The sequence below is a fragment of the Coloeus monedula genome, assembly GCF_965178545.1.
Source record: "Coloeus monedula genome assembly, chromosome: 2".
Lineage (NCBI taxonomy): Eukaryota > Metazoa > Chordata > Aves > Passeriformes > Corvidae > Coloeus > Coloeus monedula.
The window spans coordinates 97,748,390-97,763,510 of record NC_138782.1 but is presented as its reverse complement, the minus strand read 5'-3'; the positions used below and the strand labels follow the sequence as shown (position 1 = coordinate 97,763,510).

Sequence of the window (15,121 nt, the reverse complement as noted above, 5' to 3'; positions counted from 1 at the left end):
AAACAGACAGATACTGCTAGGCTGTTTTAAATACTTTATTTGTACTCATAATGAATAGACTCAAGATCAATAATTGAATAGTTCAATTATTTTGACAGCTATGTTTGTGAGGGAAACTAATTAGGAATAAAGTGCTCTCAGGCAGCAACTGCAGTTTTCTTAGCAGGGCAGTATGACAACAATGGATGGCAAACCCTTGCTGCAGACAGAAAACAGAAAATAACTCTTACAGCAATTGCTACTGTGACAATGATCTTTATTCCCAGTAGGTTCCTGCTCCTGCCAAACTCAGATGTGACTTTATAATTCACTTGTCTGGTTTTGAGGGTTTAAGAGAGTGAGTTGTTTTTCGAATTGGGTTGGGCTTGTTGTTTGGTTTTATTTTCAGTCTTTGCATTTTCCCTAAAGTGATAAGACAATTTGTTATTGGATGCTCTTCAACACTATTGAAAGAAACCCTAATTAAGGGTTACTTTTTGGGTTTTTAGTTTATTTTAATGCTTATTAGCTTACTCATATTAGTATAAGGTAGGATGTCCTCCAAATGTACATAGATAATTTTTATGTTATACTATTCTTCATACAGTTAAGAAGGTTTCAGATAAAGACATTAGTTGTATAAATTATCAAATGATTTTTTATCAATATTCAAAGTACCAAAGGTCTTCAAGTCTTCTACCCCTTTCCTCATGGCTTGAATCAATTAGATTTTACTTTTCTGTTACCCTTCCAGGCATTAGGCACAATCTGAAATGCAAAATGTACAATAATCATAGGGTCACGTAGTCATTTGCTGCTACTTCTGGAAAGTTTCTAAGGACTCTGGAAAGTAAACTCCAAGTTATTGTTTAATTTCATTGCAGTTCAAATTGTACACAAAACTCTAGAATTCTGTCAATGGAATATGAGTGTGCATCTGTCTAAACTTAAGCAAATTATGTTCTTAATTTGACGACATGTCACAGAAGCCTATGTTTGTCATTAATTTTCTCAGAAATATTGTCATCACACTGTTAAGGTCATGGGCATTCAAACATCTGCAACTTCAGGCAATGCATTTCCTTTCATAAAATTAAAATGCTCCATCTTATAACTAATACTGCTATTTCCATTTAGGAAGACATCCCTGAACCTCAGGCTTCTGATCATTAATTAAACAAAAACAAACAAACAAAAAAGCTTGCAAATAAATATAAACTTATAAATACTATAAAGTCTTTAATGAGAAAATAGTCAGCATCTTAAAATTCTGGAACTTCCTGCCAAATACAATGGAAGCAAAGAACTTTTAGTTGTGGTAAGAAGTAACATGATAATTTCATAAAAACTGTTTATAAACAGTTCCCGTTTTTCTTTGCTATTTGTCATTATCTCCTTTGTTGCCAATCTTAATGTCTTTATAATAACAATACAAATCAGGACTAGCAAAGGATATGGTAAACAATATACAACCTATTTTAATATTCTCCCCTACATTACATATTGTGCCCCGAATCATGTTTACAAGAATCTTCTATTTATGTGTTAGTTTTCATTCTGATCTCTTGACAGTTACCAGAATTTTAGCAGCTCATTGACCAGTGTAAGTTCAAAATATGTTGTTTTATCTGGCAAGATAGTATTTTTTTTATATATATATGATTCAATTTGCATTTATTTAATCTACCTGCAATGTGGTTGCCCATAGAGCCAGTCTTGTGAGAATCTTCAGCAAATCATCAGTCATACCTTGTTTTAAATATCCTGGAGAGCTTAGTATTATTAGTCTAATTTGCTCCATTTTAAGATAATTTTTGTATATGCTGAACAGTTTTGAACATAATAGAGATCTCTATAGAAAACCCAAAATTTCACTGTGAGACTTATCAACTGTTAGTTTTTATCCATGTAATGTCCATTGTATTAAAATGATTCTTAGTCTTTCAATAGCTCTTTGCAGCGTGAAATGCAAGATACAAGATGTGCATTTTGAAGACCCAGATGTGAGAGGCTAAAATGGTTATTGGCTTAAACATTGTTAAAATCATTGGAGGACTTTTGCCTGCTACAGCAAACTGCAAAGAAGCAGCTGTTCATCTGCAACCACCAAAGCCCACGCCTCCCCAAATATGTCTACTAACTGGAATTTAGACTGTGATGAGAACTTGAGGTAAGATAAAGGGGGTACTCTTGTCCAATCACCCCAGGTCTGGGAAACAGAATGTATCCACAAGTGATACTAGAAGATCAAACTTTCGGGGGGCAAGCTGCTGATGTGCAAAGTAACCACCCAGGTGCAGACCCACCACCTCAGGCTACAGATGAGTCTTGAGGGAGACAATGAAAGAGACAAACCCTGTGAGGCGGGTGTCCATACTCAGCGAACTGAGCTGTGATAACTCCCCTGTCTGGGATATACGGGGCATTCACATACAGCCCGAGGGTGTTAATCTCTGCTGATGGGCCGTATGGCTCAACTGCACTGACCTGATAGGCAGCTATATTGTCTTAGAAGTTCTCAAAGACACTGGAAGTGTCCTGTAATCCACATTATTATCCACATCATCCAGTGTGAAACTCCCCATCCCAGGGGAGGTACTTGGGCATTCCCACCTGTATCTGAGTAAACCTTTCTTCTCACAGGACTACCTAAAACAAAACTATATGGCTAAGAGTGTCTGGAGGACACTCATTGAACACTGACAGGCTGTGTGCCATCACCATTTCCCTTGTGAGTTTGTTCCAATGACTGACCACCCTCTCAGTGAAGGACCTTTCCTTAATGCTCAAACTTAACTTCCCCTGACACAGCGTAATTTCATTTCCTCTTGTCCTACTGCTGGTCACCAGAGAGAGGAGATCAGCACCTCCCACTCCACTGCCCCCCTAAACTGCAGACTGTCGAGAGGTCACCCCTGAGCCTTCTCCAAGATTAATTAACCAAGTGACCTCAGCCACTTCTCTTTAAGTCTTGTCCTTGAGACCTCTCACCATTTTGGTCATCCTCTCCACACACTCTAATAGTTTGGTATTTTTCTTACAATAACACACCCAAAACTGCATGCAGTACTCAAGGTAATGCCACAGCAGAGAACTGCAGAGCAGGACAGTCACCTCCCTTGACCAGCTAGCTTTGCTGTGTTTGATACACCCCAGAAGATGGTTGTCTTTTCAGCTTCCAGGGCACAGTTTTGACTCATATTCAACATGCCATTAACCCAGTTTCCCAGATCTCTTTCCACAGGGCTCCTCTCCAGCCTCTCCAGTCTTATAATAAAGACAATGTAAATACATTAGAAAACTTTAATTGCCTACTTGAAGGAGTAGTGTTGTGAGTACTGTAATGAAGCCCATGTTTGTGGTTTGGTTTCTTAAAGAATATATTTATTCTTCAATAATAAAAAAATATTTATGTTCAGACCTTACTTCTTGTTTGACTTTATGATTCTCACCTGTCAAAAGTGATCTTAATGGAATGTCCTGGTCTTGCTTCAATCACCCATTCACAATTAAGTGAGTCCTTGTAGTATCCTGGCCACCCTGGTGGCAAGATAACACCATTTGATGCTGTCAAATGTCCACCACATGGTGCTGGAAGAAAAAAACCCATATATACTTATAATATACCCAGTATTTCTAATATATTACATAGTCAAAGAAATTGCAAAAAATCAAATTAAAATGCATGGAAAAATAAGTTTAATATAGTTTTAATAGCTTAACACAGTGTTATGAGCACTTTGTTTTCTTCAGACTCATAAGGCCTGCAATGTATCTTATCTAGACTTACTACTCTGTATATATTTTAACACAGAGAGCATGGCACTTGGGTCTGCCAGGCTTCCTTCCGTTGAAAAGCACAGTATCTTGTTAAAAAATTATACTGTCTCATCACATTTAGATCCAGTATGATTCCATATTTACATGGAAATATCAGACAAATTGTTCCAAGTAATTATTACTGTTGTACTGTGCCACCTTTTTGAGTAATCACTGAGCTCAGTGAAACTGGCAGTTGTAAATAGTCTGTTGAATCATAAAACGATTTAAGTTGTAAGAGATGTCTGGAAACCATCTAGTCTATTTCCTGCTCAATACAACAGACGGCACAGAACCATGTCCAGTCAGGATCATGCCTTCTCTCCAAAGTCAGACACTCCCCAGACTTTCTGGGCAATCTGTTTCAATGTTTGATCACTCTCACAGTGCAAGTTTTTTCTTATGTTTAAACAGAAATCCATGTATTTCTGTTTAAACATTATTTCTGTTTCCACATATTCTGTTCACTGCCTCTTGTCTGGTGATTTTACACCACTGAGGAGAGTCTAGGTCCACCTTCTTTAAACCATCCCATTAGTTATCTATATATATAGACAAGATCTCTCTTGAGTCCTGAGCCTTTCCTTCTCCAGTCGAGACAAGCACATTTCTTTCAACCTCTTCCTGTATGACAGATGCTCCAAGTCCTTAATCATCCTTGTGACCCTTCACTGGACTCACTGCAGTACGTCCACATTTTTCTTATACTATGGATCCCAGGAGTGCACACAGTGCTCCCGACATAGCCTCATCAATGCTGAATAGATGGGAAAGATGTGTCATTTATTCTCAGCCCAGTTCTCCTGCCTCTCTTCCAAGGTCCCTGTGAACAGCAGCACAAACATCTGGTACACCAGCCACTCCCCCCAGTTTTACATCATCTGCAGACTTGTACAGAGTACACTCTGCCTCAGCATTCAGTTCACTACTGAAGATTTTAAACAGTATTGGATAGGGGATTGAGCCCTGGGCTACACCACTATGAATTAACCTCCAGTTGGACCTTGTGACACTGACTACAATTCTATGAGCCAAATAGATCAGTCAGTTTTCAGTCCATTTCACTGTTCACTTCTCTAGTCCCTACTTCATCAATTTGTCATTGAGAATTTTGCATGACACAGTGCCAAACGCATTACTAAAACTGAATATACATTACTCTCCCTTGATCCATCAGACAGCTCATCTCAACACAGAAGGCAATTAGGTTGGTCAGGCATGATTTCCTCTTCATAAATCTGTGTTGATTAGTCCCAGTCACCGTAGTTTTCTTCATTCTGTCCTACTTTTGTCTTGGACAGAGTTGCTTTTCTCGCAGTAGCCCTGAGGGGGCAGAATTTGGAGCTGTGTGGGCACACCTGGGCTGTTATTCTGTACCACTCACACCATCTCCAGGGTCAAAGTTCAGGGACTTCACTTCCAAGAAGCGAGTGTGACATCGGGTGGAGGAAAAACATGAGTGGGAGGCTCTGGGGGGGCATTTTGTCTTTGTCTCCGTGGCCACGCACACCAGGAGCCTGATTCGGTTGGTTGGTCAGTCAGGGAGTCGGTGAGCACTTTTTTGTATATGAATCACCCTCTCTTGAATACTTTTGTTATTAATATTGTTGTTCTGTCTTATCTCATTACTTTTTTCAGTAAATTGTTCTTAACTCAGAATATCTGCCTTTCGTCTTCCTCTCACAGGTGGGAGTGGAGGGGAAGGGAGCCAGCTGCATGGGGCTTAAATTCCAGCTGAGTTTAAACTACAGAATATGGTTCGGAAATGGTTTCAAGGAATATTGTTGCATCACCTTTCCCAGTGATAGAGATGAGACCTGTAGCTCTTCAGATCTTCCCTCTTTCCATTCTTCAAGATTGGAATTTGATTTCTTCCTGTCCTCAGCGATTTCCCTGGTTTAAATCAGCTTCCCAAGATATTGAATGAGCTTGCAATGTCATTGGATGGCTTCTTCAGAATTCTTGGCTGCATCCAATCAGGTCCATTCCTGTATGTCAAATTTGTTTAAATGTTCTCTGACCTGATCCTCCTCCATAAAAAGTTAAAAAGAATGTATTGCAAGAGGGCTATGAAAATAAGAGGGCTAGACAGGGAGCATTTTTCGCAGGAAAACCAAAGGACTTTGGAGCAGGATTAAACAACAGCAGAAATGACAGAACAAATTTAGGAAAACATGAGTCCCTTAAAAATTTAAGCTGTCAGAGCACAGGGCTTTGGGATGTTATGCTTTACTAAAGGCTATGGCACAGTTTAACAGGAACACTTTCAAGGTCAGGTAATTTTATCTTAGTATCCTTTGTATTGTCCTCATAGAAGAAGTCAATGGTATCATTATCAGAAAATTCCATATTTCAGTGCAGGAAATCTTGCTAGTTTTCTTCTATTTCTCTAAGCAGTGACAAAAAAAAACCATTATGCCATATAGAAACGGATGGCAACGTGAACTTGTGAGTTGTAAATTAATATGTCTAGTTTTGTTTCAGTGCTTTTAACAACACAAAAAAACTAATCGGAGAGGTTTTTTGATTTCACTTATGACTAGCCCTTGTCTCTAGGAATTTTTTCCAGATTTGAGTGGGAAATAAAAGCAACCCACAAATCCTGAAACACACCAAATTTTCTTTGAAGCAAAATGAAAGGCCAGTAAAATGGCATTTACCTTAAATGTGTATAATGTAGTTAATGAAGAAATAAATTTATTCCATAGTATTTTTTAAAATTAAATTTCGTCATATTATAAACAAGAACAATCATAAGACTGGTGATCCTCAACTAACTATAACACTTCATGTACATCATTTACTTCAAGTATTTCAGGTGCTGCTTATAGAGTGTTATGTATACAAAGACACAGAGAAGAGCAACAACAAAAAAGTAACAGTTGTTCAGAAATCTCAGACAACTAGTGTAGATACAAAAATGCTGCTAGCAAGGATTTTCTTGCTATTTTCTAAGCCCATGAGAGACTTTTCTCTCTCACAGAAGAGGTCGCAGGGCATGTAAGCAACCAAGCCACCTGCAACCTTGAAAAGTCTTGTTTATGGTATAGTAGAAAAATATTTTGACAATGGATGTTTTAGGATTTTGGCCAATCACCCCCAAAGGGTGGCTGGTCCTTTATCCAATTAGACTATGAAGAAAAAAGTCTATAAAAGAGTTTGTAAAATAATTAAATAAATCAATCTTGCTGCACAATTCCTGCCTGCTGGATCTTCTCTCCTCCTCCTCCCTATGGCTGCGGGACATGGTGATATACCCTAGGGCCCAGGCCTGCGGTAAAAAACTAGAAGCAAACTAAATCATGCTTAGGATGCTTAGTCCATACTATAATCCAAGTCCAGAAACTCCTTCAACTATCAAGAGAATCCGCATCAGAAAAGAACATACCCTGAATGCAACTACTTCCTTCTATAAAAGAAACAAAGAGAAAAAAAAAAAAAAACAACCCTCAAATCAGTCTCTTAGTTTAATCCTTTCCTCAATAAAAACTGAGTAAACATTCTACAAGGTTCAAAGAAAGGCTGAGTGGTACCTATGTATTTTCTGAAAAAGTAATTTCAGAAATTAATTTTTTATCTCTCTTTTTTTCCTTCAAAGTGCTAATCTTGGGTCCTTTACCTATGTGTTTGCAAAAATAAAATTACACAAAGATTAAATTGAATACTTTAACAATCGTATCTAGAGTTTCAAAATGAGAATAAAATCTTCTGATGAAAAAAACCACCTTACTCCCTGCTTTGGAGTGGGCTGGGTTTGGTCTAAGAACAAAAGAAAAACCCTGTTCCACTGTGTAATGTGCTTTAATCAGGATAAGACATCTTGGTAGTACAACATCTAGGTTCACATACACTTCTTCTAACAGACTGCAGACATGGGAGGGGAGTCTTCAGTATTTCTAAATTTTCTGAAATGCACAGTCTTATGAGAACTGAGTTCTCAAATTGCCCAAATAAAAAAAAAAAAACATGAAAGTGATATGATCCAGATCCTTAAGTAATTGCAATGACACTGAAATTATTGGAAATGTGAGATTTATACCAATTAGAAGGTTTGGATTAGTTTCTCCCCACCCCCCCAAAAAAAATCTTTTAATTTGGAGTCTATGTATCTATTGTTTAATAAAAGTTAAAAATTTTGAAAATTATTTTTAAAAAATATATGTTAATCATTTATTAAATGTACTCATCTGCCTTGCCTTTAGGACCCATCCCTGTTAAGCATCAAGGAATTCTTCTTACTGTGTTTCATTCTAAAGAGAGATTTAAACCTAAGTAGAGATCATCTTAGTCTGTTTATTCACCAAGGAAAGAACAAGCAAATAAGTTTGGAATTTGTTTGGAATATCATGTATATTAAACATAGCTCTGGTTTTCACTATATTTCTCAGTAATAAGTGTACTGCAGGTTATAATGTTACACACAGAAATTCAGGCATACTTTCCTTTTGAGAAAGTTAAAGGGGTAAATTTTCAAAAAAGACTTTTAAATAGAAGCTTTAGTTACTTTGTTTGAGGTAGATAATTATGTTCTTCAGTGTGCTACAGCCAAAACTATTATAGCAGTTATAATTCACAACCAAGTAATGATGGTGACAATCAGAACTTGGAAACAATAGCAATCAGGTTTTTAGAATGTTAATTTATTCCAAGAATATAAAAGCAGGGTATCCTGTTTCTATTACTGGGCTCTCATTTGACTGGAAGAGTGTTAAGATGAATGAATAACTTCAGGCAAAGAAGTCTTATTTATGTGCAAAATATAAAAACTAAGCCAAATTTAAGTAGTGTCATTATTCAAACTTTAGATGCAAAGTAAAGACTGTGCCCTTACCTTCACAACGTGGGACAGTGGAGCTCCATACTACATTTCCATCTTGCATAATACAGGTTATGGATTCAGAGCCTTGAGTCTTCACGAAGCCATCATCACAGTGAAAGGAAACAGAACTTCCCAGAAGGAATCTGTCTCCAAAGCGCCTCCCATTTATAGGAATGCCTGGATCGTGGCACTCATTCTGACCAAAGGCTGACAAAAACATAGTAATAACACTAGTAATAAAACCAACAACAATAGCAATAATAACAATCACCCCTTTAAACTTTGTGTCTTTTTCTTTGGAGAAGGAGGAGAATAATATTTCAGTTGTAACACTATAATATATAACGCATATTACATAGTAGTATATAATTCAAAGTATAGAATATTTCTCAATAAAAAGTCAGCTTCAAATCCAATGACATTCACACACATCCAACATAGCTGTAATTCAGAGGTTTTTTAGCTATGTGTGGCTTAGATACTCAAGAACCATTTGCCTGAAGTTTCCTCTGGTCAAAAGCCATCTGTTTTGCCTCTAGCACAAGGGTATTGGGGTTGTTTAACCCGAAGAAAGGGAGGCTTTCTTGAGAGGAGGTTGTAGCAAAGTGGGTATTGGTCTCTTCTCACAGTTACCAAGTGATAAAACAAGAGGAAATGGCCTCCCCTTTTTATTTCCTGCCATTTTTCAAAGGACAAAAATTATCCCTTCCTATAAAAGCAAAAGACCAATTTAGGCATCTAAAACTTGAAAAAGATTGAAATCAATGAATTCCAGCTTTATGTGGGGAATCATTCTAAATAATGCAAGAAAACACCTTAGCCACAAACACTATTGTTTTAATTGACACAACATAGAAATAGTACAAAAAGGTCTCAAAGACATCTTTATTGTCAATTAACTTCCATAACCTTAGAAGATAATTTCTTCAAGTAGCGTCTTTGAATGACTCTTAAAACTTTATGAAGAGTTAGCAATCTACAGCAAAGGTAATAATGTTTTCTACATGACAATGCTGTTACCAGAGTCTTCTATTGAGAGTACTGTTTAGTAAAACATTTTTATATAAACAAAACAGAGGGCCATCTGTAGCCAGATATTTCTTAGCCTGGTTGCCCAAACAGGAGAGACTTATTTTCTCAGTAGCTCTGTATATGCATATGGCCTCTAGGTCCACATTTAACAACTTTTGAACTGGTTTCCCAGTTGCAACTAAATTTCATACATTTGAGATTTGCCTTCTCAAAGGGAGTGCATCCTTAAAATTCCTAAAGGGACAGTAGTCAGATAGAAGAATGATTTTAAATTAGTGTACTCTTACAGGGAAGACTTCTGCATCAGTTCAGCTGTGTTCTAGACACTAGAAAAACCACAGTGTAAATATTATGTGTAATGCAGAAAAGAGATCTCTATTCTTAAGGGTCTGTATTCTTAGATTTCACACCATTCAACTAGAAAAACACATACAAAAGCAAAGCAGGTTCCCAGAACTATTTATTTGCATTGATATCTTAGTTAATTTTTTATACTTTTATGCCTTTTAGATTAACATCTCAATATTCGGGAACTAAGATTAATACCTTTATGAACTTATTCCTGATGGTTCCATTGAGAAGTATATTAAATTACCTGCACTGGATAATTTGATCTGAATGCTCTGGACTTCAGTTACGTGCTCTGCATTAATGCAATATTGACAAAAAAGATAAATAATGAAGGGAATTCCTCAGCACTATCACAATTAAAATAAATAAATGATAGGGATTCAGGTAAGCTAATGAATACAAGGAAAAATGATGCAATTATACAAGCAGGACAATTTACTTCTGTGTTAGAAACATAAATATGTTTTTTATTTTAGTTATTATGAAGAAAGCATAAAACTAGGCATAAAATAAAAAAAGAAATTCTTACTTGTGTAAGTGATATTAAATCCTCTTCCAGTGGTAGAGTGATCTGACTGAAATTCAAGTCTTACTATGTGCCCACTACTAGCCAATTGAGAAGGGACCTCATTGCCAGAAAATGTGCCAAGAGGTGGTAAATCTGAAATCCCATCATCTTTGACTGTAAGGTAGTCAAATTGAGGTTCTACATCAAAGTCGTTGAAAATCAGATGGATTCTGCTTCCTGGCTCTGAGATAATTAACCAAACACAGTTCATATTGTTCCCATATTCCTCAGGATAATTTGGAGAAAGAATAATTCCGGATGGTGTGGTGAAGTTGAAGAAACATGAAACTAAAGGAAAGAACAATAAGATTCTCAAAATACTATCCACAAACTTTATAAATGCTTGTCTTTTATTTTTTTTTATTCTTGCGGCAAAGGGTGCTTTTGAAGCCTGGATGTCAAAACTACCACACATGCAAGCAGAAAACATTTAACGCTTTCAGAACATTTCTCCAATATAACACATTTTCTTTTTCCCAAGTGAATCCAAGTGACTGCAGCAGGGCCCGCAAGAGATTAGGATGTAGTGAATACCAATGAAAGCAAAAGTAATGCTTGATGCATCAGAATTTGCAAAAATTGGCAGGTTTGTTCTAAAATGAAAATGCGACCTCCAAATTGAAATGATATTTTTCCAAATATGCATTAAACTGTATTTAACAATCAAAAAAAAAAAAAAATCAAGCACAAGTGCCAGTTTTTTCTGTAGTATACAAAGTTCATACTGATGTAAATAACAGAAGAAATTCAGATGTCACTGAAACAAAAAATCTTAAGTGTATATAGTCTGAACTTATTTTACCCTAGTTTCCCTTTGATGGCATAGAGCAAAACCAAAAATGATTCATAGCTATCATCCTTTTTGACTCTTTTGAGCCAATTTTCATCAAGACATTGCCTTACTGGTTTCAGAGTCATGACCTTGTGATTGGTAGTGTAGTCAGAAGTACAGTATATTCAGAAAGAGGAAGACTCACTGCATATTAGTCAACACAAAGGATAACCATTATTTAGCTCTTCAAATGTGTCAGACTGAACTCACTGTATGTAAATAGATGTTACAGATTCCATGCTCTTTCACAGGGCATGTGCAGATATAACACTGGAGCACAGTAAAATATTCTACATTGTTAACAAAAACTGATGCAGCAACCCAATGCAATACAGCACCATGAAGAAACACAACTTCTGTCTTCAGAGGGCATTGCAGCTGAACTGTCTCTGTGCCTAGGCTTTACATGCTTAGACACATTTCAGCATTGCAAGGCATATTGAGAATTGTTCTGGTGCACAGCAATCTTGCTCAGCTTGTTAAGTCCTGTACGAACACAGCTTCCAAATACATACATGCCCAAATAGAACAGGACACCTCACAATGATTGTTATGGTTATCAAATCCAGTACTGAATTGTAAGATTCTTTATAGGGAAATTTAACATGATCTGGAAAACTGAAGTGCCTAATACACCTGTGTACTTGAAAGATTTGCTCTATTTTATCAGAAAGGAAAAAAAAGAAAAGCAAGAAACCCAACCCAAATAAAACCCCAATAAATAAATAAATAAACTGACACAAGCAAACAAACAAAACAAAATAAAAAAAAATAAAAAACCCACAACAACAACAACAAAAAAACCAAAACAAAACAAAAAACAAACAAAAAAATCCCCAAAAAACCAACTAACCTTCCCCCCAAAAAAAAAACCAAAAAACCCCAACCAACAACCCTCTTTTAACAACAAATGTATTTTTTTAAAAAAACAAAAATCACAGCTAATAACCTTACCTAACCTTTTCCAGTAGTTGATATTCTTAACTTTTTTATATTAATTTTCACACCTTTGTGGTATATCACCATTAAAAAAAACCCCCGAAATCCCAATCTTTTCTTATGTTGCTTTGCAGGCTGTTTTGCACTGCCAGAATGAAATGTGTATGTGCCACAGAGTCCTTTTGAACACTTATCTGCTATTAGGAATTGCTCATTTAGAGTCTAATTCAACACACATTTACATTAAGAGTGTTAAGTGGTGTAATTAAATATAAAAGGAGGGGAAAGAACATTCTAAAAACAGGCCTGCGTGGTGTTCCCCACAAATGAGCTACTGAGTCAATTGAAAAAAAAAACCAAACCATGACTGAAAAAGTATGAAGTATTGAAGTATTTTCCTGTTGGTTAGTCACAGATGTTAAGAAATGTGAGAGGTTAAGGTCAGGTAAATAATACAGAAAAAAATATAATAATTCTTACAAACACAGCTGGGTTTGTTGCCAGACCACTGGTTATTCTGTTGACATGTAATCGTTCTCTCTCCCACCAGTTCAAAAGCTGCTTGACATTCAAAGGTAAGTGTGTCTCCATGCAGAAAACTGCTGCCAGTCCTTTTCCCATATGATGGAATTCCAGGGTCTCCACAACCTCCTTTCTCTATTTCTGAATACAGAAAAATTCAAATGCAGTAATAAGGAAAATATATTTGCAATCAATTTATATGTCAGTATCAGAAGTACTTTCAAAATATTTGGCATTATACATTAAACTAATATTTACAGCTGAAAATGAACTAGAGGTAAATGCTGTAAAACTGCCTCAAAGATGACTTAGGATCTAAAGTCCTTTCACAAGCTAATAGCTTCAATACCTGCATTGCTGCACTGCTGAAAATAACAAAATACTTACGTTTAACAGCACAACTGCACTGAATTACAGCCTATTTGAAGGCAAAATTATAAAGCCACAGTCTCCATCCTACCCATGGAGACAGGTGTGTAGATCATTTTTCTGGCAATGAAGTACTCGTACTAAAGAATCTTTTAACTCTCACATCTGCAATTCCATTTATAAGTCTATTAACAATATGATTAAAAGTATATAATTTACTGATAGAGTCAATGGATTTCAGTTTAAAATAACTAAAGTATAATAAAAACAAAACTGAGGAATTATTTCTTAATCTCATACTTCAAATTAGAGCCACATTTTTCCCAGCTGCATTCAGTTATGCCAAAAATAAATTAACATTTTGAATTATTCTTCAAGATATTCTCTAGAACCTCTGTTTCTTAATTAATTTTAAGATCTCGAATCTACATAAACAAGATAAGGCTATAAAAAATTCAATTCTTATGAAATTTATGAATACTATAAGTGTCAGGAAAGAGAATGTAAATATCAATTGCCTGTGGTAGAATCATCTTACAAAATACTATACAGATGGCTGCCCATCAGAAAATGAAGGCTCTATTTCTTTGCCATTAAACTGAAAGTAATTTTTTAAAATTAACTTGCCTTTGATCAGAAAAAATAACAACAAAGCACTTCTGATTCTGTAAACTGTGTTGCTGCATATGCAATGAAATCATGTAAATTTGATTTAAATTAAAGTAGAGATAAAGTTATTGGTATTTAAATATTTTACAGTTCAGTCCAAGGTATGAAATCAGAAACATTCAAGATAACAAGAAAATTTGACTCACTGAATAGTATTACATATTAACATAATTTAACATCATTGGAAATGTTTGCTGTCAAGTATTGTTAAATCTAATAATGTTAAACCCTGGCAGAAGTGTATACCTTGACTGTGGGGATCTGTTAATCCATTACTTTTCCTATTTCACATGTTCCCCCTGTTCCCTCCCTAGCCCTGGCCACTCCCTCGGTTTCTCCCTATTTGCTCCTGTACCCCAACCCCACCCAGGGACCGCCCCTGGGCCCCTGACAAAACCACCCCGCACCCAGACCACGTTGTCTCTCTACCTCTGAACATCGTGAGGACAAGATGTGATTAAAGCCATCTCAAACCCTCATGAGAGACCCTTCTCTACCTTCTTTACCATCCACTGTGTTGTAACGCTGCTGGCTGCCGGAGCCAGATCGCGGGGCTGTCTGAAATGGACTCCGGGATGCGATCGATCTCATGGCCCTAGGAAACCCTCGCTGAGCTCTTAGGGAGCAGCAGCCTGCTAGGCAGAGTCCAGTGGTTGCAACACTTGACACACCAACTCCAACAGAAATTTTAAGATACAGGATGCAGATAAAGTATGGCACATATTTCACATAACAGGTTACTCGACCTGCTGGTGATGCTGTGTCTCCTGCACCCATTATTATTTTATTTAAATAATTTGTCTTAACAGAAAGTTAGAATGTATAAATTAAAACCCATTTTCCAAAATGTCCCGTACATAAACACAATAAAATATTGGGGGAACAATTTTATGAATAATATTTATAAATAAGGATTTAAAATTACATATATGAATGCTTTAATGTAGCTTCACTTGCCTGTTCCTACTTTCACAGAATAGCACTGAAAACCTGGGTGTTTTCAGCTATGCACATCTTTACATACTACATGAAAATATGGGGAGCTACAGAAAATCAGAATATAGATTTTAATCACATTTTAGAAGTTCATCTCCCTCACTGACAGCAGAGCTATATCTAATCCAGCATGTGAGAATGATCATAAACTCTTTGCCAAATGTTTATGTGTTACATACTCTTTGTCAAAAAACCTTTTCTGTCTCAAAAATCAGGGCAATTCTGT

The 15,121-nt window shown here is 36.3% G+C and overlaps 1 protein-coding gene across 1 annotated transcript in view; it reads right to left on the bottom strand.

Annotated features, from left to right (window-relative positions):
* Positions 1 to 15,121, bottom strand: part of CSMD1 (CUB and Sushi multiple domains 1) — a gene marked incomplete at both ends in the record, with an annotated part of 1,098,128 nt that overhangs the window by 249,125 nt on the left and 833,882 nt on the right. The window contains 4 exons of the mRNA XM_082276664.1: positions 3,432 to 3,570; positions 8,630 to 8,824; positions 10,530 to 10,856; positions 12,820 to 13,002. Coding sequence (XP_082132790.1) covers positions 3,432 to 3,570; positions 8,630 to 8,824; positions 10,530 to 10,856; positions 12,820 to 13,002 — 844 coding nt within the window. The remainder of the gene's footprint in view (positions 1 to 3,431; positions 3,571 to 8,629; positions 8,825 to 10,529; positions 10,857 to 12,819; positions 13,003 to 15,121) is intronic.